Consider the following 25,884-nt stretch of genomic DNA (forward strand, 5'->3'; position numbering starts at 1 on the left):
CGACGTGTAAATGCAATTGATTTCAAATGGTTTTGGTGTTGCAAAAGAAAATGTAGGTAATTACATCACCTTTTGCAGTGATGCAGTGATTCATTTCGAGGAAAAAAATTGAAAATTTCATCCGACAGCGAAGAAGGAATTGGCGAAACTGCTGCCAAAGCCAAATGCGCCATGATGAAAATGTTTACTTTTTTTCTCTTCTGAAAGCGGTGAAAATTTATTCAAGTTATTTGTTTTGAACATTTTGAATTGCGGTGCAAAAATAAAATGATCTGATCATTCGAAGTTGACGATTTTAACATTTGATTCACTATTAAAATATATCTGCTTCTCTGTTTGTCGCTTAAAATATGAACGATAATTTGGAAAATCAGGCGAAACTTTCAGCATGTTTGACGTAAGTTTTGTAATATTTACATTTTTGTTAAACACAAATGCTCTTTTGTGCACATGTAAGGGTAATTTAATTATTATTGACGGAATGAATCTTTGTTTGAGAGTACCAATCTTATGTTTTTTGAAAGGCAAAAATCACTTGTGTCAGGAGATGATATTGTAATTACTAAGTAGCCCCGGGTACATTTAATCCGAATCCAGGACAGTTTTTAAAGAAATTGCACTTCAATATAACATTTACCACTCCAACAAACCAATAAAACATCGTATTCAAATATATTTGGCATTGAGTAATATCTTGTTCGATAAACATTTGTCGCTCAAAATTTTTTATGCATTTCGGTACACGACAAAGAATTAACTTCCGTTCCAACACTCAATATTTCTTGTCGACCTGCTAATGGTAAAATCGTGGCTTAATTCACAGGCAAATATAAAAGTAATAACCAGCTAGTCAATTTCATTCGCCAGGGGTAGGAACTGTCCTACAGAATTCTAAAATTTCAAATTTTGTCCTAAAATTTTCATATTTTATTGCAAAAAAATGAAATTTAACCTGAAAATGAAACTTTTCATGAAGGGCAATTCCATGGTGTCGGACGTAAACAATGAAGAAAAATTTCTCAGTTTTAATTCCATTTACCAAATATAAACTGTTCCAAAATGATCAAATTTATTTACAAGATACTTACTACATCCCACTGAATAAAAAATCATGTTAGTTATTCAAAATAGATCCCTAAAGTATAAATTTAAAAAATTTAAGGAGTTGGTGTCGGACGTAAACACACAAGTTAAAATTGATGGTTCACTTAAAAATTATTAAAAGTTTGTGAATTGGCTTACATTTTAATTTTAAAAACAGCATAATTCTAAAGTATACTTATGATTGAAGCATATTTCAGTTTTCAAATGATATGATGAAGAATAAAATTATTTAAAAAATATTTTTTGCTTGGTGTCAGACGTAAATTGTTCATATTGGATGTAAATTATTGCTCTGAAATGCAAAAACATAACAATGATTACAGTTATAAATGTGTAAATTATAGGTTATGTATACTGAAACAAAATTTACCAAGTAAATTCAAAAGTAGGGTTGATTGGGGGAAGTGGGTCACCCCCAAAAACTGAAATATCCATATAGTTTTTATACTTTTTTACATTGATCATGTCATGGTTCATCACAGTGATTAGTTTTGCATATATTTGGGTTATGTGGAATTTTTTTCTAGATCAGGGAACTTAGTCAAAAAAAATCTGAAAAAATATTTTTTGGTGAGTTTAAGCAGCATTTTTCAAAGTTGTTTTTCCAGGTTAGCATTTATTTTTTTATGATCATTAAACATTCAAGAACAGTTTAGCTTAAAGTAAAGTGCCTACTGCAGTCAGAATTTTTGAGTAAAATATTATTAAAAACTTTTAGAGGAGGGGCCCCACTTTCCCCTCAAAATTTCGCAAGCTCCCCGCACTATGGGATGTGTCCCCATAACAGTGAGGATTTAAAAATCAAAAGCAACTCTGAAGAAATATTTGTATAAGTGAAATACATGACAACTATAATGACTTAGTAGGAATTGATAGTTCAGCTACAAAAGCTGGTGATTAGTTATTTGTGAAACTTACCTGAAAAAAAACCATCAAGATTTATATGGGTTGTAGTGTTCCCGCTAGGCCGTTTTTGAAGGGCGCAGCGCCCTGCCCTTTTTTTAGATCGCGAAATGCGCCCCGCCCTTTTCAAAAATAAGAAATTGCACTTTGTGTTTTTAAAAAGATGCCTCAACCATCGTTTCGACCTGCCGCGATATCAGGGCAATTTTATTTGTCCAGCGATTGTCTGCAAAAACACCTACGTCTTATCCTTGTTCCCAGAATTTCACCCTGAAAACGGCCCCATAAACAAAAGGGGAAGCAAATACCTAGGCAAAGAGATGAGATTCTCAGAATTCAAACAAGCTTATCAGTAGGAAACAAAGGCATGTTCTTCCTTCTACTGAGGGTGGGTTTTTGAAAGGTTGTGGGAAGGAGTAGGGTCCTCTGGGAAGGGAGAGATCTTTGTTTCATTCCTTCCCATCCTTGATCTTCTGAGAATCAACAATGAGAGAGGGAATAGGACATTTTCCTAACATTTCAGCCCTTTGTGTCCGTTTTTCGTTTGCACGTGGAAATTAGGCTTAGCTAATTTTAGCGCATTGCTAGTGATTGTGTAGCAATCTTTTTACATCTGTTTCTGGAAAGTTAACTTTCTGATTGTTTCCTAAGAAGAACATAGTACAAAGCTTACTGGGCTAAAATGCAAAGGTATTTTTTTAATATCTTGGATTTTTAACCCCCATCCCCAGCCCCCCCCCCCAAAAAAAAAAACCATTTGAAATGGAAACATATCGCATTGACACAGGCCTGTGTCCAGAAATACATAAAGGGGGGGGGGGGTTGGTTTCAATGTTTTTTCGTTCCTACCTGCACTGTCAGAAAAACACAACAGTGGCTCAAATAATTCATTTCTGTTTAACGGCTACAATGAGGGACATAGCGGTGTGTGTGGGAAGTGGGAAGGGGGGGGGGGTCCAAAATATCAGAAGATGTGTTTTCAAGTGATATTACCAATTCTATTATTGTATATTTTATATGCAGTAGACATGCCTAGTTTTTATTCGACTCATGTTTATCCGGATCAAACTTGTATAGTTAAAAAATATATATTTACTTAAATAATAATTTAAAACTGTGAGTGCAAAACAGTGCTGCAACTAGAAAATAAGTTTTAAGGGAGACATGTTGAAAAAAAATCTAATCTGATAAGGGTGCTGGGATTCCTACCCCGGAAAATTTTGAAATTTTTAGTACTGAAAACGGAATTTTAGAAGGTTTTTGGCTCCGCTGAAATTTGTAGAAATTAAAGGCGTGGAACGCGATTATAGGCCATATTTATTGACGTTATGGCAAGGAATGTGGCTTAGAGACTCTCCCTAATTGTTTTTTGTTCTTGAAAAATAGATTAAAATTTATTTTTAATCTCCCTTTTAAATTTGTGAAATTGAAGTTCCAAAAACGAAATTGCAGATTAACTTTGAAGATTTTTACGAAGAGGGGATTCTAATGCTAACCCCTGGATTTTCCTAAAAAGTTCTAAAACTTCAAGCAGTATTCTAAGATATTAGGAGGAGGGGTTCAGAGGTTATTCTACTTAATTTTTTAGTTAGTTTTGTTTGAAAAACCTAATTTTTGATGATATTAAATGAAGGCGATTCAAGGACTCTTACTCGCATTTTTTCTGAAACTGGAGTCTCAAAAACGCAGTTGTACGACCATATTTGGTAAAATTAGGGCCCTTTTAAAACTGAAACAAAACCAAACCCGAGTTTCGGCGACGCAATTTTAAGCAATGTTGATAGAATAAGCGATGTTGTTCGGGGGCTTTTCCTGGAAGTTTTGCGAAACTGAAGATCTGGAAACCAAAGTTTGAAATACTCTGTAATGATATTGGCACCGGGGGGGGGGGGGTAATAGGAGTAGCATTTTGAAAAAGATTTTATTATTTTCAGACAAACTAGAAAAAAGGAAAAAAAATGCTGGGAAACTTCAATGAGAATGTTTTGTTTTTTTAAATACCATAAACAAACTTCAACATTAAAGTTAATTTTGAGTCAAATTTACACATTTCTTTGGTTTTTATTATGTTTCCACTATGGGAGGGGTTTAACCCCTAAAACCCTCCCCTTGGACACGGCTCTGCATTGACAAGGCGCTCATTCAGTTCTTTCCTTTTTGCTAAGTATTTTTATTTTCTTTGTATATGATTCATATAACAGATTATTTAAAACATTTATTGACATAATAAAAAGCATACTTTTGACATACTCGTGCTTTTTTCTAACTAAAATGATCTTGCACTGTTTTTTTTTCTTTTATAAATATTATACAATTGAGTTTTAAAAAAATCACAAAATTAAAATGCCGATACATTACATTTTTACAAAAATTGCCTCAGATAAAAATCTTAGCTTGGTCCAAGCTGCTTATGCATTGCATTTGGGAGCGCATACATCTGCCAACACATTTGTGTTATGAATTTTAAACAACTCCAAGGCTAGGAAATAGAGCTCAAATGAAGTCTTTTTAGTTTTGCAACTTGCTACCACTGCATTTTTGAAGCACTGCGTACAGTATTTTAAGTTAATTATTCTATTTGAAGTGTAATATATTTAAAAAAGGAGAATTTACACTCATCACGATTTTGATGTCTACTAAAATACTTAATGGCACAATGCACATTACTAGACAGTTTCTTTGGTAGGAAGGGGAGATCAGTAATTAAATACTCTTCTTCTTAAATTAAAATTCAAAGGGTTTTGAAATGCTTGGATTTTTTTTTTTTTTTTTTTTTTACTCTTATAGGTAGATAAAATTATGGCCTGGAAAGTGTTGAAAAACACCCAAAGCCAAGTTTCAGCATTAGCTAAATGTTCCTTTAGAGTGGAAAATGTGCTTAGCTTAGAGGGCATTTGTGTGGGGGGGGGGGTGAGTTAACACCTATTCTGAAGACAAGTGCGTTTTCTGGATGAAATCATATTTAATACTAAAGTCAGTGGTGACGGCAATCGAAGGGGGGGGGGGGGAGGTCATGGTGCAGAATAGACTGAATTTTTGCAAGGTGTTTTAAATGTTATTTCTCCTCTTAATTTTTTTTGGTGAGGGAGGGGAGCGCTCAGTACTTTTTAAGTGGTGCATCATTGGTTTTGGGTGGGGGGGGGGGGGGGGGACACCGCGTTGAAATAATGCCCTTTTTTAAAAAAGTGCCCCTTTCAAAGGCCAGCACCCTGCCCTTTTTTTCCTAGAGTGAACATTAATGGGTTGAATGTTGATAATGGTTTTTCCTTAGCCAACTTTACATAGACGCAGTCATTTAGTGTTTCCAATTTCTTTTTCCTCTTATAGTTTCAGCAAATTTGCCAAAATTGATCTCAATCAACTGTATTACATTCATTCAGCGCACCTTTTCTCAAAAGTGGTCCCCCTATCAACCCTAAATGTATATACAATAAATTCACTATGTTGTTTTTTATGCATGTTTCACTTTAACTTTGAAATAAAAAGCAAAAAAGCAGAAACACAGTTGAAAATATATGTTGTTTAAAGGAATGTAACAGTGTCAGACGTAAATGATGTCAGACGTAAAAAAAATTTACGTCCGACACCTAGATTTTAGTAAAAAATATTCACTTGTTACAAAAGGAAAATAGTTACATCAAAGAGATTAAAATTCTTACTTTGTATTTTTAAATGGTTATTCATCTCAATTCATAATATTAATATGTATTTTTTGGAAAAAACAGAATTTCTTCGAGAGTCACCAAATATGGTTTGTAAATACTCAAGATGTTGACCTTAGTTTAACCTTTTGTAACTTATTTATATTAGCCACGGCAACTTTTCCCTAGAGCACTTTGGAGGCACTTAATGTGAGAAAAAACCTAATGTGAGAATAAACTAAATCCACACTTTGTTACCCAAAAGTTGTCCTTTAAATTTTTGAAGTGCTATAAGAGTCACTTTTGGTATTTGTAGAAGATGTAAGTCATTATGTGGCTCATTCCAGCTACTTGGGGCATTGAGTAAAATTTTTACATAGATTGTAGTCAAGAGCAGATGTATTCTTTTTATTGCTTGGGTAGTATGCATATTGATTTAGAAAGAATTTTTTGGGGGGTTTGATTTTAATTTTACTTTTATTTTTTTTATTTATAGTAGATAGCTATAATTATGAGGCAATTAATTTGCAAGAATTTGTTCTTGGTTATTTGTAATTTAATAATGTTTGAACTAAGTTTGGAGTCGATTAGAGGGAATGTAATCGATTATGATTACGAACATGAAAAACGGGGGGGGGGGGGGGGGATTACATTTACGATTATAATCCTCTGACAAAACGTAATTATGATTACAGCAATGAATCGATTATGTAGAAAATGTAATCGATTACAATTATAATATACCGATTATGATTACTATTACGGACTTATAAGGTTTATATATCACTCATTTGCATCAACAACGTGGTAGTACATTATACAATGCTACTATGACTGTACATTGTACATTGTATGCAGGTATAGGTAAACTCTTATTCAAATGTTTACATACTACATGTTGTTTTTGACTCAGCTGTTCATTATTCTTTTGCCATTGCAGTAGTTCTGCCTTAGCTCGGGCTTAAGGGTGATAACTTACTACTAAACTGCTCAACATTTTAGAGCTTATAATTTCTGACAATTATGTGGTATATTTCAGCATTGTATTCTGAACTATTTTGCATAACGTCAGTTAATTTAATACACTGCTATATAAAAAAAATACCTTTGTATGGTTCTTTATGTAGAAAAACTACAATGTAATAAAATATGCAGAAAGCGTAAATAAAAGGTACGTGAAAATTTAAAAAAAAGGAATTAAATGTATTTAAGTGTAATTAATACTTGAAAGATGGCTGTCTTCTTTCTCATTCTTTGAGACGTGAAAATTTCCAGTAATGCTAAACAATTGTTGAAGTGGAGCAGATGATGCAGTAATTGAAAAATACTTGGGTAATATTATTTTTGGCAAAAGGGTACATATGAGTGTTAGAGTTAGATCCCTACAACTAACTCTACCGGATCAATTTTATGATCATTTGATAAGCTATTTGCATATGCTTTGATTTCATTCTTGAATCAATCAGTTTCAAAAACAATTGTTTGCTATCTTTGTTTTCTTGAAGGGAAAGGGATTCAGGAATTTTCCTCAGTCGCATTTTGATATTAGAGCTTCAAAAATGCATAATTAGGTATCTTTAGGGATGCTAAAAACCAAGGGGTTCGGGGATTTTCAAAAAAAAAAAAATTCCTAAAAACGCAATAGTAGGCCATCTTGGATGACGTAGCAGAAGACATTAGGTTCAGAACTCTTCCCCAGAAATTTTTCGAGGAAGGAGTTCTAAAAATGCTGTTTTAGACGATCGTTGAATGATGTTAAAATATGAGGAAAGGACATAGGGGCTCCTCTCTGGAAATTTTTAAAAATTGAAGTCCTGAAAACACAGTTGTAAGTCATCTTTTATAACGTAGGGGGAAAGAACGGGGTTTGGAACTTTCCATTGGAAATTGTTCAAAATTGGAGCCTTGAAGTGCGATGGTTGACCATATTTGGCAGCTCTAAACAGATGGGGTCAATAGCTATCCCTCAACTTTTAAATATTGAAGTTTCAAAAACGTAATGTAAGTATGTGTAAGCGTATTTTTTAGTAATAAAATATGCAGTGAAAGTAAATTGAGTCTTGTATCATTCATTACTGTGATATTGTGCATACTGTGATACTGTGTACCTTCTTTTTGCAGAGCAACAGAATTAGTTTCTCTCCGTAAAAATTCCAACAATCATGATGAGTTCCCATACATCATTGGTCAAAAGTGCTACAGTCGTAGTGATACTTGGCTGGAAGAGAAAGCAGTTGAATATGTGTTGGAAAATCAAAATGAAACTTTGAACCAAAAAGTTGCATCAAGAATGTAAGTTGCAATGCATGAATAAAGATAAATTTATGCTTTGAAAATTAGCTTTACTTTAAAATTAATTTGCGGAGAATTGTATACAAATCACACAGTTCATTCTCTGTTTAACGGCTTTCAAGGGCCCTCTAAAAATTGTCTTTAAGTGGAATGTGTCCTTAAATAAAATGCTTCTAAAACTACAGTGGGGCTTCCGGGACCGTGAAAAGTCTTCTTTAAATAAAGAAAGTCGTTAAACAGAGAACCAACTGTATGTAACACTTAAAAAAAAGATTTTTGAAAAAAAAGGACCAACTTTAAAACTACAGCTGGGAATTGTGCGATCGATATTAATTTATCCTTATTCCTCTGGAGTTATTTTTGTGTTAATTTAAATTAAAACTCTTTAAATTGTAACAGTTGTACCAAACCCATTTATATTTCCCAACAATGCATGTTACCTTATTTGTGATAAAAAAACCTATGTCTTCGTATTGGCCCTGTTATTTATAATTGTCTTAGATGAAGATAAAAATACCACTAGAGTGGAGCAATGATAGTGAACTTCATGTTTGCTTCTGGGAAGCCTGTATTCAAAATTTAAGTTGATTAAAAAGAGTATGAGCATGTTTACAAAGAAAATGCCATGAACCAACCTGTTTAAATCCCGCAATAGGGAAAAATGACTATACAGTCAATTCCCGCTACAATGTGATTCAACCTACGCGAAATAGCAATTTTTTCACCAGTAAATAATTTTAGACCTAACACGTATTCCTCGCCCCGCAACAAGAAAAATTTCAGATAGGAATCGTGGTGTGAAAGTATCGGCTTTGTTATTGGCTACTGAAATTTTTTTTCTGTGATCTCGCCTTCATCCCATTAGCATCACTGGCGGTTGAAGTTCCCACACCATACTAGTCTGAACATCGCTTTGTTTGTGTATATACAAATAACTGCTCTGCGTTTACCATATTTTTTTCATTCTAAATGCAAAAGTTGATGAAATATAATGACACCTAAGAGCACTGTGCCATCTAAAGTGAAGACAGAAAGAAAAAGAGAGTTTTTGACAATAAAAGAAAAGCTCTATAGGTTCTTGATGCGCTTTAACAACTAAAAAATACAACAAAGGTATCACAACAATTAGGTGTGAATGAATCTTCAACATGTACAATTAAAAGTCAAGAAAAAGGAAATCCGTAAAATTTCACTGAGAACACTAACAAAACCGCTTATAGAAAAAAGGCAAAAATAATGAAAATGATGCTCTTGTATTGACCAAGAAGAGGGGTGTTGCCATAGATAGAAACTTATAAAAGAACTAGCAAAGCAACTGTATTTAAAAATATGTTACAGGGATGAGATTTTTCCGGCTTTTTATGTTGGCTTTTAAAACTTCTCCTCCTTTTTTTGCCTCTTTCAGGACTTATTTTTCCCAAAAATCGGAAAAAAGCACGATTTTTTTTTTCTTTTTAATTTTCAGTCCCCAAAGTCTTATTATTTATATTTTTTCCCCTCATCTTCATCCTTTGCGATATCTGCTAAAAACATATGTTTTGGAATCATGTCTACGATGTCAAACACGTGCTGTGATGAAAGTTGTATGCCTCGTTTGAGATTTTAATATTTTTGCATTCTGCAAGTATTTCGATTGTTGTTAATGTTGGGTGATTATTTGCTATATGCTACCTTATATCTGCTTATTTTATTCATCATTTCAATAATATTTTTATTTCTTTAATTTATTTTAGAAAACATGCAAAAGTCAATAAAAAAATGTGGCTTAGCACCCACAGTCTCGAATTTTTTTGAAACTTGGCATGGTTACTTTTTTTATGCATTTAAGAAAGTGTAAAAAATATTTTTGGTGAATCTCAAATAGTTTAGGATGTACAGCCTGTTAAAAGTTTTGGGATATCATGATTGAATGAGGCAGCTGCAAGTTGTTCTTTCGATTCCGAAATCGTAATTGGAACTTTTAAAAATCATTTTGGGTTCCAATGCAAGGAAAAAGATAATCGATCATTTATATACATATTATATTTATTTAATTTCAATTCTTACTATGAAAAGTATGTTCTACCACATAAAGAAATATTAGATTTTTCTCTCTGTTGTAAATTTTTACTTTACAAACAGACCTAATTTTAAGATTAATGTTCTCACTCGTTTAACACTATAAACTCAAATGTTTTTAATGAAAAAAAATGTATTTTACTCTAAAAAATATGAAAAGTTGACACTATTGTGTGATGCAGCCAAGATTGACCTCTCACTCCCCCAACAATGTGTTCAAGGACTCAGAGGTTAAAAATTGTTGCCTCTTTTTCGAAATTTAGATTTATTTAGGAATAAACACTCTTGCAAGAAATGGTACAATGCAGCAAATTGTACAAAATTATTACTTATACTTAATTAAATATGTCTTACCTTTAAAACTGGTAAATTAGCCATTTTTGTGTTGAATTTTTGAATATAGCTTCCAGATTCTATTATGATGCAGTTTTGGATATCATCCCTTTCACAAAATGTTTTTGGATATCACCATCTCTTTTACGAAATTTTTTTGGATTTCCTCCTTTTTGCTCTCTGACCACTCTCATCCCTGAATAACAATTTGATCACGAAACATAAATCATCAACATTTTCATTTTTTTAAGTTACAAATATGATTACGGGTCAACTGTACAGTATTATTATAGTAAGGGAATCTGGGGCAAAGTGAAATTGAGATGACTAAGCTTTTTCAAAATGAACAAATTAGAAATTTATTTTGAAAATACAGTACATAAAGAAATAACATTTTATTTTATAATAAAATTTACATTGAAACAGTATTTTTTATTTTTGGCAGTAAATTTTGGGCTCAAAAAAAAGTGGAAAATTTTCACTTTTTCTTTTTATGGGACAAAGTGAAAAATGAAATATTTTTCTAATGAAACATTTTCTATTCAATAATAGAAAATATTTTTGATCAAATGAATGAGTCAGTAAATAAAGGTTTAATGAGTAAATGAAAAGATAATGAAACAATAAATTGAAAATTAAGTCAGTTAATGAATAATTAATATATGAAGAAAAATAAATGAAGTAAAAGTGAATGAATGAGAAAATAAGTGAATGAATGAATAAATCAGTGAATTGTTAGAGGGAGGAATATAAATGAATGAATTAATAAATAAATAAGAAAATGATTTAGTATATGAATGAGCGAGTAAACAAAATAAACTATTTCACTTTGCCCCATCTCAGGGCCGTAAGCAGACTTTTGTTTTGGAGCGTATTTTACCAAACACATTTTTTAAAACATATGGTCTATCAAATTTGGTTTCATGTGTATTCTTTACTATTGATTTTCGTTACAATAGATTATTTAAATAGAAGGAGGGGATGTTCTTACAAAACGCCATATTGTTATATAATAAATGAATTTCTCAAAAACTACCATAAAGACATGAGTTTGTATAATTTTACTGTCATACTAATTTCATTCCACAGATAAAATTTAGTTAATAATAATAACAACAATATTATTTTTTTCAAAATAAATATCAAAATAAATAAATAAGAGAAAAAGGGAAGGGACATTTCTTTGGATGAAAAATTTCGGAGGGGGGTTTGAACCCTATAAAACATCCTTTTGCATATGGCCCTGCTCCATCTATTTTGCCCTGCATGTACTTGACTGATGGTAGAAAGTATTTAAAATACAAATATGCTTAATATTAACTTAAAAAATATTAGAAGGTCTCAATTAATATTTGGATTGTTAATATCAAGAACTTCATCATTTTATAATAGCAAAAATAATTGTTGACTTGCTACAAAATATTAGAATCTGAGTATCATTTTTTGAAAATTGGCCTGTATTATCATATGCTTTAACTTTTGGTGGTATTTTTTTACTGACTGGAATAGTTACTTGTGCTACTATATACACTGGTGTGCAAAAATTAAGGACGAGACAGTTTTTTCAATATAACTTTGTACAAAAGCTTTCAAAATCAACACATTTAATACCGTAAGATCCCCAATACGTAAGGACATGTGTAATGTAAGAAATACTTACTAAAAGAGAAATCAGAAGGATAAAAAGAAGCTTTATTGAAAAAGTAGCATGGAGCGCAATGCGACTGAAGGCCGAAACATCCCTGTGATGGGTGTCCAGCAAGAAACGTCCAATCTTTAGTAGGGGATATGATCTCCCCGACTTCTAGGCAGGTTTCACAGCGTCTGCCCATGCTGAGAATGACGGTGTCAATGAGTTGTTGAGGCATTGCTGCCCATTCGTCTAGCAGCGCCAATCGAAGCTCCCGAATCATTACTGGTGGTAAGATACGAGCTGCCAAGCGTCTGCCTAGAAAATCCCATACATGCTCGATGGGATTGATCCGGAGATCATGCCGGCCAAGCCATACGTTCAATATCCTCTCTCTAAGAGCTGTTCGGCAGCTACTGTGTGATTACATGGTGCATTGTCGTCCATGAAAAGGAACTGCAGACCCATAGCGCCTCTAAAAAGACGCACATATGGAAGAAGAATCTCGTTACAATAACGGGTCCCGTTGACTGAACCTGCGTCGAAGATGTGAAGGTCTGTACGACTACCAAGCATGCGACCTCCATACCTGTCCCTTTCAATGATGTTCGAGAGATGATTGCGGCTTCCCCGCTCTCTCCAGATGAGTATGCGATGAGAATCGCTACTCAGACTGAATCTGCTCTCATCTGTAAAGAGTACTCGTCCCCATTCATTGTCTCTCCAATTCCGGTGTTCCCGACACCACAGAGAACGCCTTCTCCGATGGGCACGTGTTAGAGGTACACACCGTATAGGGCGTCGTGCAAACAGACCACCACCGTGCAGTCTTCTGACCACGGTAAAACGCGATATCGGTCGTCCAGTCGCCTGTGTCGTGTGTCTAGCAATTTCTCCCGCTGTCTGCCGCCTGTTTCTTCTGACCTGTAAGACAGTATACCGGTCATCTGCGGGTGTGGTTCCTCGTGGACGACCACTACTGAACCCCCGGATAGCTGTTCCTGTAGTTTGAAATTGTCTCCAAAGTCGTGAAACGATGCTGTGAGCAATTCTGAACTCTGCTGCCACACTTGTAACACTGCGGCCTTCCTCCAACTTCCCAATGATTCGACCTCGGGTAAAAGCATCCAGATGTCATCTAACATATTGATTATTCGCCATTTCTCGCTGAGGCAGCAACTCGGTGTGATTTTAACCGCTATACGACGTGCAATCTCTTTGCCAGAAATACTGATCTTACACCTACAACATGCTTTATACTACTCAGACACTCCCCCATTACATCTGCCTGCATATCTGCGCATGTGCTACCGTACATCACCTTACTTATAATCTCCTGACCTGCTCTGCCTCTTCATTCAGCTGATATGCTAATTTTTCGACTTCATCCTTAATTTTTGCACAACAGTGTAGTTAAAATATTGCCAGATAGTTGGTGCTAAAAGCAGAGTAAATATTTCGCCATTTCACTTTGCCGCACATTCCCCTACATCATTTTATTATTACAGTATACCATATGTACCATTACAGGATTATTTTATGTCTCTCTTTCCTGGTGATCACTGATTTTGTGCATTGTAACAGTATTTTATGTTGATTAAAATTGCTTTTTTCAGAAGTACAAATAAAAATTCAGTTCTTTATGTAAGAAACGGTAATGTATAATTAAGGAATGGTTGAAAACAGTTAACAAGTGTCTAAAATAATTAGGTATGTTTATAAAAAAAATTACGCGTACCCTTTTCCACAACGCAAAATTTCAACTTTATTGAGGGGCAGAGGCCGACTGGCTGACTTTGGCCCAGTCGGCAAAAGAGTATTTTGTTTGACCCACCTCTGTAAAGTAAAAAAGTTAAATTAACCAGTATCGGATCTCGATTCTTCCAAGTTGAGCAAAGACATTAAAATACCGCTAGTGTCTGTTTTCCTTTAAGTTTCTATATCAAGTTTTAAAGGTCTAAAAAAAGAAAATTGTGAAACGTAAAATAATGCTTATACTGTCGCATTTCTTATGTGCCTTCAAAGAAGGATACTAATGGTTATAAGTCTAAAAAAGCACATCTTTACGCTTCTATACTGACACCGTAGGAAAGAGGAATCAGGTAAATTCCCCAGGAATTTTTTTGAAATTGGTGATCTATATAGGCAAACGGAGAAAATAATCGGGCGAAGGGGTTTTGGTTCCCTTCCAAGCGATATTTTCAAAGTTGATGTCCAAAAACCGCAGTTTTGATGTTTTTGGTAACGTTGAAGAGAGGGAAAAGAAGGGGTTCCCCACAATTTTGTTTTCTTAACTTTTTTTTTTCTTCAAAATTGAAATCTATTTTAGTCTATCTTTGTTTACAATAGAATGTTGAGGGCTCTTCCCAGAAATTCTCCAAAATGGGAAATTTTAGAAACGTAATTTTAGGTTACCCTTGATTAAACTAATGGAACAGGGAAGCATCTGGAGCTCTCTACGAAAACATTTCGACTTTGAACTATTAAAAAACACAAAACTATCATTGGTCACGTCTGAGAGAGGAGGAGGCTCAGTGATCTCTTTTGTAAGAATTTAAAAATTGAATTATACTCTACCCAATTTAAAACTACATTTAGCTACTATAGGGAAGCAAGCGACTCTCCTTCTGAATTTTGCGACACTGAAATTTTAAAAACATAATCTTATAATTGTTCGAAAAATTTAAAGGAAAGGGGATAGGTTTCCCGAGTGTTTCCCCCGAGATTTTTTAGGAGGGCACCGTGCCCTTTTGCTTTTAAGCTAAACTTTGACCCTTAACTTGATCAACCCTCCTTGCCCCTTAAAAGTTTAAACAAAACTTCATAAAAGCGATTTTTTTTTCAATAGGTAAAGATTCACACAAGCCTATCCTTGAAACTACTCTCTCGTTTCAATAAATTATCCGCAAGAATCTGATTAGAATATATCTGAATGTTTTTTGCATTACCTTTAAAACTAAACATCAAAAAGCTTTTCTATATTTTAAAACTAAATACCATCGACAACACTTAGATTTTGTGTGCACCTAGTGTACCAAAAAGTAAAAGAAGCACCTTTTGTGTTTTACAAAACTTCTCTTAAAAAATACCCTTTTATCTGAAAGCGCACTGCCCCCTTTTTTTTTGGTCTGTGGGTAACACTAGTTTCTTCTGGGCATTTTTTTTCTGAAACTGAAATCAATTTTAGGCTATAGTGCAGATAAAAGGGTTATGGAGTTCTCCCATGAAAATTTCAAAAAGTGAAATTTTCAGCTATCTTTAGTGACATAAAGGGAGTGGTGAAGGTTCGAAGACTTTGTCTGGCAATTTTTTTATATTTAAATCTGAAAAACACAATTGAGGGCATTAATGCAAGAACCAGGTAAGTCCAGACTCACTCATTTTTGGTAAGACCAACAAATAACATCAGTGTCCGGTAGAAAGGCTAATATCTTTCCCACATTATTTACCACAAAGCAGAGGTCTGATCTTGCATTTGAGTCACGTTGTTGAACCAATCGGAACTTCAATATTCTGCACACGCAAAAATGAATTTAAAAAAAGTTTGGACTAAACTGCTTGCTTCAAAGTCCTTAATTGCAGACTTAAGACTATCGTTGGTGACTTCAGGACTACAAAGGCATCTCATACCTGAAATTCCTTAGATACCCTGTTAAGTATAAATCTGTCCCTAATTACAACTAATGTTGCTCAAAGCATAAGAATCCTTGACCCCCCTCCCCCCCCCCCCCCCCCTGTTGTAGCCCAGTCCTAAATCCGCCTATGTTCAGGAGCTCTCTCTTCTAAGTCGAAATTTTGTCCAGTTTCAGATTCAGTTTATTGTAGTCCAGACTTGCTTTCCCATATTCGATTCTGATATGAAAAAACTCGTATAGCGATAATTTACCAATGAAATATCTTGCCAACTGACAATATTTAGTAGAATCTGTCACAACCAGTGAATACCAGAGGCGTGCACAGAAATTTTGGAGCCCTTCACAAATGACTTTTACGGGCCCTCCTCTATCTTGTTTACCCCTACGTCCCTACATATATTTCAAACCTTATTTAAAAAATCTCTGACCTATTTCAGGCTAAGAACAGGGTTGATAGGTGTCCCTTCTTCCTCCCCCCCCCCCCCTGTGCATGCATGCTCCTGCTCATGTATCAACACCCCAAAGCATGGCTCACGCATTTATAGCAGGGCCGGGGCAGCTTTGTCTAATGGTGCAGCTCCCTACAATTTTTGTTAATAGACATATAAACATGTTTTTAACGCTCTTTTTTCACACCAGGCCCTTTTTCAAGCTGCGTGGGACCTCGATTTCTCCGGCCTCCTCCCGTTCCCTCTATATGAGAGCCATAGCCCCCAGAGCTTTAAAAACTAGAGAGAAAGTTGATAAGAGAGGAAAGCATTCGCACGTGTGAACTTCGGCTATTTCCTTTGGTCCCTGTTTAGGATTAAAAAATATATAAACCTGTTTCCAAACGCTTTTTTTACATAGAGTAAATGAATGACGTTTTTTTAAATTATGACACTTAAAATTTCATGTGTGAATTTAAATATATTAAGTTCAATAAAAAATCGCTTGAAGCGGCCCACTCAGCGATTGCCTCAGTCAGGAATCCCCGACTAGCCGACCTGGCCAGTCCGCCCCTGTCGAGGGGTCTTGGAATCAGGGCTATGGAGTCGAAGTCGGACTGATTTTAAGGTAAAGGAGTCTGAGTCATTCGAAAATATGCTGACACCGACTACGGCTTTCTTTATTTTTTAATTTTCACTGACTCTCCTAGCAATTTTTATAAGACTGACTACCAATTTATTTGAATACATGTATAAAGGCCTACTAATAAGAAAATAACTCATTGTGGTATCCAGCTGGCTTGATTGTTTATGGAACTTTCTGTAACATCTACCTACGCCGTCTACTAGTTCACTCATGTTTTAACTTAATTTAACTGATAGCAACTTTCTGCAAACAGGTTTGTTGCCTAACATTTTCTAAGCAATCACTTTCATATAAAAATAATAATATACTTTTTACCTTAATCTTAGTTGTAAAAAAAATAAAAGGAATGTATATGTATCGCTTGAGCAAGTTAGGACTGAGGGTTGCTTGATAAATTCAAATAAGTGTTGGCACGAAAGCGCAAATTCAAAAAATCTGATAAAATATGCATGTTTTTAAATCTAAGGACTTTATCCAAGAAAGCTTGGTTATCACTTAAAAGTACAAAATAAAATCAGTACATGATTTATTGGTTACAACACTCAATAATTGTAGTTTATCCTAAATCTTCATATTAAGGTTAATTCTAAAGCTGCCAATAAAGTTTAAATTAAAAATTGAGCCAAGAAATATAGGTATAGTAAAAGCTGTTCGTATAAAGCTGTATACCGCCGCATTTTGTGTAAAATTTGCTTCAGAGGTACATGTACCCTACCTCTCACCGCAATATAGTGCAATATTTAAGTTGAAGTTTTTCAGCTGCCATTTAAGATTTATTCTTAAATTTCAATTTATTATTGGGAAATTTTTCAAAGTTGGTTTATTTAAATTTTTTTTAATTCCGATATTAAGTTGAGGTGTTGACCCACCAGATGGGTGTGTCCCACAAGGGGGAGGATTTGAGAAATTAAATAAAAAATCGGGAGTCGGAGTCTGACATTTCAAAATCCAGGGGTCGGAGTCGGTCATTTTTCTTCCGACTCCGCAGCCCTACTTGGAATGCATCTCTCGCGTAAGTCGGGATTCAACTGTACTTGTTTAGCTTTCCACCTGCTAAGGTGTATGTTGAAAATCTCCCTGCATAGGGATTTTTCCTTATCATTAAAAGGGAAAAAAATCTGTTTATCATTCTGAATTTTTTTTTTTTTTTTCCAGATCTGATTTGATTGAAGCTGAGTGGAATGCTGATTTGAATGTTGCTGTCACGTCAAAACTGAAAGTAAATGTTCATTTCTTCATTTATTATGAAGTGTTAATTTGACTGTCTAAGAAATGCTGTTTAATAAAGTAGATTTTTTGGAACATTAACTACGTGTATATTATACACGTAGTATAAACCCACAGTATAAATAGGTTAGGTGTACTTTGTATTATCAATTTAAATTCAGGTTGGTAAAAGATTTTCCACACTAACATACTATAATAAAAAACATTGTTGTGTAATTTTAAATCAATGAAGTAATTGAAGTATTTTAGTTTTTCACGTATTCAAAATCTAAAATTCTACTTTGAACAGTATTATTGAATTCCCTCTTATAAAGGTACAGTAGAACGTTGTTCATCCGGTTCCCATTTATCCAGATCAGTGGCGCAGTGAAGGGGGTTTTTGGAGTGACCCCCCCCCCCCTGAGCCATTGGTTTTAACATAAATGCAAATTCTAATAGAGTAGTTTATGCATATGCAGGGCTCATAGTCCTCCTATATCTCCTATATTTTCACAATTTGTCAGATAGTCTCCTATATTTCCTATATTTTCTCATACTCCTATATTTTTTTCGTCAGATGTTAGATGCTACCCAAAAATACAAAAACCTTTGATCCATTATTTCCTTCTTTCTCCCCTGCACTGTGCACTCTTACATCTTAAATGTTGGCATATGTACTAAACTTATGTTTGATAATTTTTATGAAATATACAAAATATATATGGTTTTACTTGCAACTTTTAACTTGTTTTCAATTAATTATTTTCTTCTAATAAGTTTACTTTGTAATTTTAATAGTATAATATGTTAATTTGAAGTGTACTGCTGTAAAGATTTTAAAGCTTTTAATTTTGTCACATACAATCTTACATGAAGTTCAAATGACCGGTTGTAACTCAAATGATTATTTTTGAAAATGCCGTGTACAGATTTTGGTATTAATTTAACTTTGAGTATTTCAATTGTAGCTCACTGAAAACTGTAACTATCTCGATGAAAAAAAAAAGTCATTTTATTGGATTTTGTCCGCTTTTTTTTAATCAAATATGTATTTATTTTATGTAGATTTTTCAAGAATTTCAGAAATCAGTCTTCATCTCAGTTTTTTTTAAAATTATGACTCATTATTTTATCTATTTTATTTATTATTTTTATTAACTATTATTTTTATTATCTATTTTAATTTTTTTTTATGGTTTCAAATTGGACAGGAAACTGGCTAGTTCTGTGCTCCACTTGAGCTCTTCTAACGCCCCCTTTCATTTGACAGATTAGGTTAAATTCACTCTTTATACATGGTGTGTGTAAATACATATACACACATTAACTAATATAATAATACACACATTATGGATAATGCCATTACAGTGAGCACCGGGTAATTGAATCAGCCACTTTAATGAATCAATTCCTTGAAAACAAAACGAAATCCAGTTTTAATATTAAGAAATTGCTGAATTTTGGAATCAAACATGCCGCTTAAATGAATCAAGCATATGAGAGTGATAATTTCCCACCAACCTGATGCATTAACGCAGTCTTTTTTTCTTTGGTTCGTTTAGTAAATTTTTTTTTTCTTGTAAATAGTGAAATGAAGGGGAGGCAGAGTGTTGCACCCTTTTTGCAATGATTTTCTCATATGTCCAACAAAACCTGTTAGACGAGAGAGACATGGAGTCAATGGGGCTTTGAATCGTTGGTTTTAGCATTGAAGCAATGAGGTACCAATACCGAGGACTATGAGTAGATTTATGACGTAGAAAAAAGAATGTCCAAAATAATTATTACCTAGTTTTAGCAATCAATAAGAGATGCATTTTTCAAAGCATGTAAGTTAAAATCTGAATTTTGTAATTGCTTTTTCATACTGTTTTGTGATAAAATTCTTCAAATTATCAGAGAATAAATATTTGAGTGCACAGTATACTTCTAATGATATCTCATTTGACCAAAAATTTATTAAAGATCTCTTAAATTGTATGTAGAATTGCACTTAAGAAAAAAAAGAAAAACAGGCACACACAATTTTGCGAAATTAAATCAAATTTGTCTTAAACGAACATGATTCATATAAGCGGCTGTAGGTACGAAAATTCATTTGCTCTCATATGTGACTCTTCACATTGCCATGACTTCATGCATAATATAGAATTGTATTGATAATGGCGATGTTTTTTACATTTTTTTTACAGTGATCCAAACATACCTACTAAATCCTATATTTTTTTCAAATTCCTATATATTTCTCTACCTAACTCCTATATTTTTCCTTTTAAACTCCTATATATTTTTCTATCAAACTCCTATATATTTTTCTATCAAACTCCTATATTTTTTCTTTTAAACTCCTGTATATTTTTTTCCGCTTGCTATGAGCCCTGCATATGAAAGGGCTGTTATGATCAAAAAACGCCCTTCAGAAGATATTTTCTATCAAAAAATTCTCTAATGATCCAGATCAAATTTTTTAAGAATTATTTAGAATTTAAAAAATATATATTTGCTTAAGCAGGGATAGGAGTTTTCTAATTTTCCTACACTTTTATACTTAGTCCTAAATATCCTAAAATTTACATTATTGTGTACATTGTTGGGTTTTTTGCCCCGGCAAAAATACCTTTTTGCCGGGGCAGTGGAAAAAACCATGGCAAAAATGGAAAAAAAACAGCAAAAATGGAAAAAACGGCCAAAACCTAATTGTAAATACAGTAGCATTATATTGTTAATAAAGAAATGGTGACAATATAATATAAATAATGCACTTTAATATTTTAATTATGTCTCTCCATGTTACTTCTAATTTATAAGGCGAAAAATAAATAAAAAAGAAATGTTGGGATTGCAAAACTTAAGATTTTAAATGTTTGCTAAAACAATTTTTTCAGAATGAGCCACTTCCTTCAATGCTAAAACAAAGAATGTTTACTTAAGCTTAGTAAATTAATAAAAAGATTGAGTTCTAATTATATATATATATATATATATATATATATACACATGTATTTAATTAATCACTTTTTTTTTACCCCACTAAGATTTTTTAGCTATTTATTTAATAACAGAATATTTACTTGAATATAGAAAAACATTAACTTTTCCTCACTAAAGAAATAATGCGTATACATGCAGTACAGTACCTAAAGATTTCTGCACACTAGTCACAACTCTTCAAATGTGTCCTGCAAGTTCTGCTGCAAAAGAGAGATATTTCTCAAATTTTTCTTTTGTACAATCAAAAATACGAAACCGTTTGACAGTTGCTTCTCTCACGAAACTAGTTTATTGCTATGCCATGCTTAAACAACAAATAGGTTTTGATGAAGATGGTATAGACCATGATGATTTAAGTGATATTTCAATTTAAAGAAATGTGTATTTTGCTTTTTATTTACTTTTATTTCTTTTATTTTATAGTTCAGGGTTCGTACGGGTCATGGAAATCCTGGAAAGTCATGGGAAAAAAATAAGAAAATTTCAGACCTGGAAAAGTCATGGAAAATTGAAATTTTCACTGAAGGTCATGGAAATTTATTTCAAGTCATGGAAAAATGTCCTGGACAAAGAGAAAGTAACAGTATCTAAAAGAGCATTAGAAATCTTGAGTGATATAACAATATATAACACATAAAAGCTATTAAAAGTGGAGAATTGAACGATCTTAAAATCAAATCTGAATTTTGAAATCTCATTACATTCACTTCTGTCACAACCACTTGCCTTTATTTGCCAGGTGATTTTACTGCTTGAGCATAACTCATTTTGAATTTACTATTATTTTCAACATTTCTTATGTTTTATATTCTGTAGTAGTGAACTTGCACTTTCCTGATTTTGCCACATCCACTCAAAAAACGCAATTCAATTGCATCAAAGCTGGTTCCCATCATCCTTAAAAACTTTATTGTTAAATTTATCAGAATTTATCTTAATTTGTTGAAGGTTTTAGAGAATAAAGATCTTTATTCAGGCAATAGAAGACAGAAAAAGGGGAATTCTAATACTCTAAACATTAGTGCCCATACATATGGCCTGCTAAACTAATCCATAGGGCCCACTGCTACGTTCAATGTCAGGACTCGAACATTATGTTCTGGAATTTCTGGACCTATTAATTTATTTGCATTTGAAAAAGTACAAATAAATAAACAAAGCAAGTACTTGTGAATCTGAAGATTTTTTCAGTACTGAATGTTTTTTTTACACAAATATCTGGTTTTGAAACATAAAGAACTAAACTATGTGGCTTTACTTTACAGAACCAAAATGCTGTCAAGTTATGCGGATGATTAAATGCACTGTTGACACGAAAAGGCAACGTTTGAAGCAAATTTATTGAAATTTAGTTGATGCTAATTCAACCTTTGTCCCATTCATTATCAGTCTGCCTGTCTATAACAAACATATTAGACATTTAAGCATCATCATATTCGATTCACTGCATTTTTACTTTACTTAAATTTATATGATGAAGGCAAATAAGAATAGTTTAGTTTTTTAAGTGTAAAATGATATTTTTTCCGCTATGAGTAAGTGCTTCAATGAGGCAGTGGCATTCATGTAGAAGTTTTGCTAATGCTCATTTCCAGAAATTGGCAAGTTTTGTATTAAATAGTGCTATTCTCTTCGTATAACAAGGTCATGAAAATTTTTATTGAAGTCATGAAAAAGTCTTGGAAAAGTCATGGATTTTTTTAATCGAAATAGAGTATGAACCTGATAGTTGTATCTTGATTAAGTATACTTTATATAGATATTTAGTATTCTGTAAAAATGCTATAATAAACAAACTAATTACATTTTCATTGTAAGTTAATTATTTGTCTTAGATGCTACAAACTGAAATTTTATGTTAATGTTTGAAAATTTAGAAGTAAAAATGCTCCATAACTTTAAAAGTAAGTTAAACCTTAAATTTTTTTAAACTATAAAAATAATTAAACTAAAGTTTTATCAAAATCTTAACATGCTTTTACTTTTATATAAAAGGGAAAAAAGAAACTGTCCGTAAGTTGTTAACACAAAATCTATTTTTGCCACTTTGGCAAAAACCTATTTTTGCCGGGCGGTAAAAACCGTGGTTTTTTCCGCCCTCGGCAAAAACTTGCCAACCCTGATGTTGCACCACATTTTTGCAGAAAACGAGAAAGTTCCTTTAAAATTGATTCAAGTATTTTTAGCATGTGCATTGGTGTGTGGTGGAATTATTTGTCTGTCGGGAACTGCACATGCTATGATGTAACTCTTGTGGATTTATCTATACGATCCGAGCATATGAAAATATTTATGAAGTTGCAAGGTATATTAGGGCTGGGCAATGTAGGAATTTCTACATCGCGATGCATTGCCAACCTTGAATTGCAATGTACCGATGCATCGTTATGTAAGTTTTTTTTTTTTAACCTTGTTTGTTTAAGTTTTACAACATATATACAATGTATAAAAATATACCATATATATCATGTATATCATACTAAATACGAATTAACAGATTTCAGCTCCTGTAAGAAATTCATTATATTATAAAGCAGTGCTAAAGTTAGTGAAAAATATGGAAGACAAGTTTTGAGATTAAAATGAGCCTGTTTTTTCCATGCAAAAAGATGTAAGTAACAGGTGGACTGAAAAGTTTGTAGACTGAGATATAGAGGACATTAATAGTTAAATCCATGCTTTCTTAGTTAGTACCAACCTTCAAAAGATATATGTATTAGTTTCACTGTTGTTGGACATTTGGTTTGTGAGATATAGCTTTGAAAGTGAAGCAACTTTCGCTATTGTGTGAAACATGGGTAACAAAGAATTTCGTGGACGCGCCAAAGAGGATGTTACCAACCTAAACATCAAAAAAGTCCACAAAATAATTTTGAATGATTGTAAAGTGAAGTTCACTGAGATAGTCGAGACCTTTAAGATGTCAAAGGAACATGTTGGGCATATCGTGCATGAATATTAGGACATGCGAAAAATGTGTGCTAAGTGGGTGCTGCACGTGCTCGCAATCGATCAAAAGCAACAACCTTTTGGTGATTCAGTTGAATATCGATATTCAACCGTAATAAAATCTAATTTTCCTTCGATAAATCACTATGGATGAAACATGGCTCCAACACTACACTTCAGAGTCTAATTGAAGATCAGTCAATGGACTGAACGTGATGAATCAAATCCAAAACGTGGAAGGACGCAACAGTTGGATGGCAAGGTTATGGCATCAGTATTCTGGTATGCACATGCTGTTATATTAATAGATTACCTCGAAAATAGTCAGACCATCAACAGCATTTATTATATAAGGTTGTTGGAGCATTTGAACGATGACATCATGAAACAATGGCCTCATCTGAAGAAGAAAAAAGTTCTGTTTCATCACCACAATGCAACATGTCACAAATCAATGAAAACTATGGCAAAATTGCATGAATTTGGCTACAAATTGCTTCCTCAACCACTGTATTCTCCTGATCTAGCCCACCAGTGATTTTTTCTCCTTTACAGGCCTCAAAAGAATGCTCTCTGGAAAGAAGCTAAGCACTTCTGCAGATGGAATCTCCAAAACTGAGGCTAAACAGAAATCATACAATAAAACTGGTATTGAAAAACTGTATATTTGCTGTATTGCCCTCGAATGCAACTATATTAAATAATATAATCGAATTTTACCAAAAAGACATCTTTTACTATGCTAGCCTACGAACTTTTCAGCCCAACTGTTAAATGGATGCAAAGTTATGCATTCCATTCAAAAAAAGCACTCACATATTCTTGGTCTTGCATTGAAAAAAAGATTCCTTGTAATCAGTAGCAAGAGAAGGGGTCTGCATCGGGTGACAGTCAAAGAGGATTTCATGTTTAAGAAAATATAAATATTTTAGTTCTGAGAATTTCTCCCAATCTATCTTAAATTATGTTTAATCTAACAAATTTAGCAAAAATAGACTGCCCAATATTGCAGGGAGTGTGGAAGGTTACATTTATCATCTAGGACAAATCTTGCATAAACTGGATTTGCAGTTTATATTTGTCTTCCAATCTTTTGTTATGCCACAAAAATAGAACCAGATGGGTAGTTAGTTTTTTACACTTAATATCTGAAGACGCTTTTTATCCTTTGAGTATGGCTGAAGGAACAAGCCATCAAGTACGGGAGAAAAAATAGTTAATAAAACAACTGCTCAGTGGGAATTTGATAAATCAAGTTGTAATAAATGTACGCATTCTGACACCAAGCAGCTTAAATCATTTTTTTTACTTATTTTTTTTTACAAAACGGTTCAAACGCTTGATAGTTTATTGAAATTTTTTAACTTTTCAATTTACAAAGTTTGAACAGAACAACGTCTGTCGGGTCCTCTAGTTAACTATAAAACAATGAAACAGGAGGATTATAAAACAATTTGCTTACATTTAAATGGGAAAACTGAGGCTGATCCACCTTCTTTACAAGGGCAGGAATATCAACATCGATATAGTCAATGGAAAAGAGTGAAGAGTTGACGAGAGCAAGTTCTCAATTTCTTTTTCGAAATCAGCAAGGACTGTAGAGTCAATGAGGGGGATCTTTATTTTTAACAAATTGCAGGTAGGTTTTGCTTATCTGAGATGTTTCTCTCTTCCCTCTCTGTCATGTCACTACCCTCCAACGCAATAAAATTTCTAGGAATTCATTTGAACACCAGCAGGCAGGGTAAGACTGCTTGACCTTTCAGAAATGTCCTGTAAGTTTTTCTCCCAATACAATGAAAGGAGTAAAAGAGCGATCAAGAGAATTTCGGGGACCCCGTCTTGACCAAGAGTGGTAGTCTCGGATGCCTCTTGACACCATAAACTGTCGAAAAAAGAAATATTCTGAATAAGAAGTTGGTGGGCTGCGCAATAAGTGTTGGCGGGCCGCATGCGGCCTGCTGGCTGCCAGTTGGACAGCCCTGACATAGTGTTTAAAGCTGTTTTTTATTTTTATGCTAGGGCTTAAAATGATTATCAAAGCTCAAAAACAATTTTAGACAAGTGG

General features: G+C 33.5%; 1 protein-coding gene across 1 annotated transcript in view; it reads left to right on the plus strand.

Annotated features, from left to right (window-relative positions):
• Nucleotides 1-25,884, plus strand: part of LOC129234584 (uncharacterized) — a 69,060-nt gene continuing 43,176 nt past the window's right edge. Inside the window, exons 1-3 of the mRNA XM_054868607.1 lie at nucleotides 1-397; nucleotides 7,770-7,940; nucleotides 17,826-17,889. Coding sequence (XP_054724582.1) covers nucleotides 351-397; nucleotides 7,770-7,940; nucleotides 17,826-17,889 — 282 coding nt within the window. The 5' untranslated portion in view covers nucleotides 1-350. The remainder of the gene's footprint in view (nucleotides 398-7,769; nucleotides 7,941-17,825; nucleotides 17,890-25,884) is intronic.

Source organism: Uloborus diversus, chromosome 1 (genome assembly GCF_026930045.1).
Source record: "Uloborus diversus isolate 005 chromosome 1, Udiv.v.3.1, whole genome shotgun sequence".
Lineage (NCBI taxonomy): Eukaryota > Metazoa > Arthropoda > Arachnida > Araneae > Uloboridae > Uloborus > Uloborus diversus.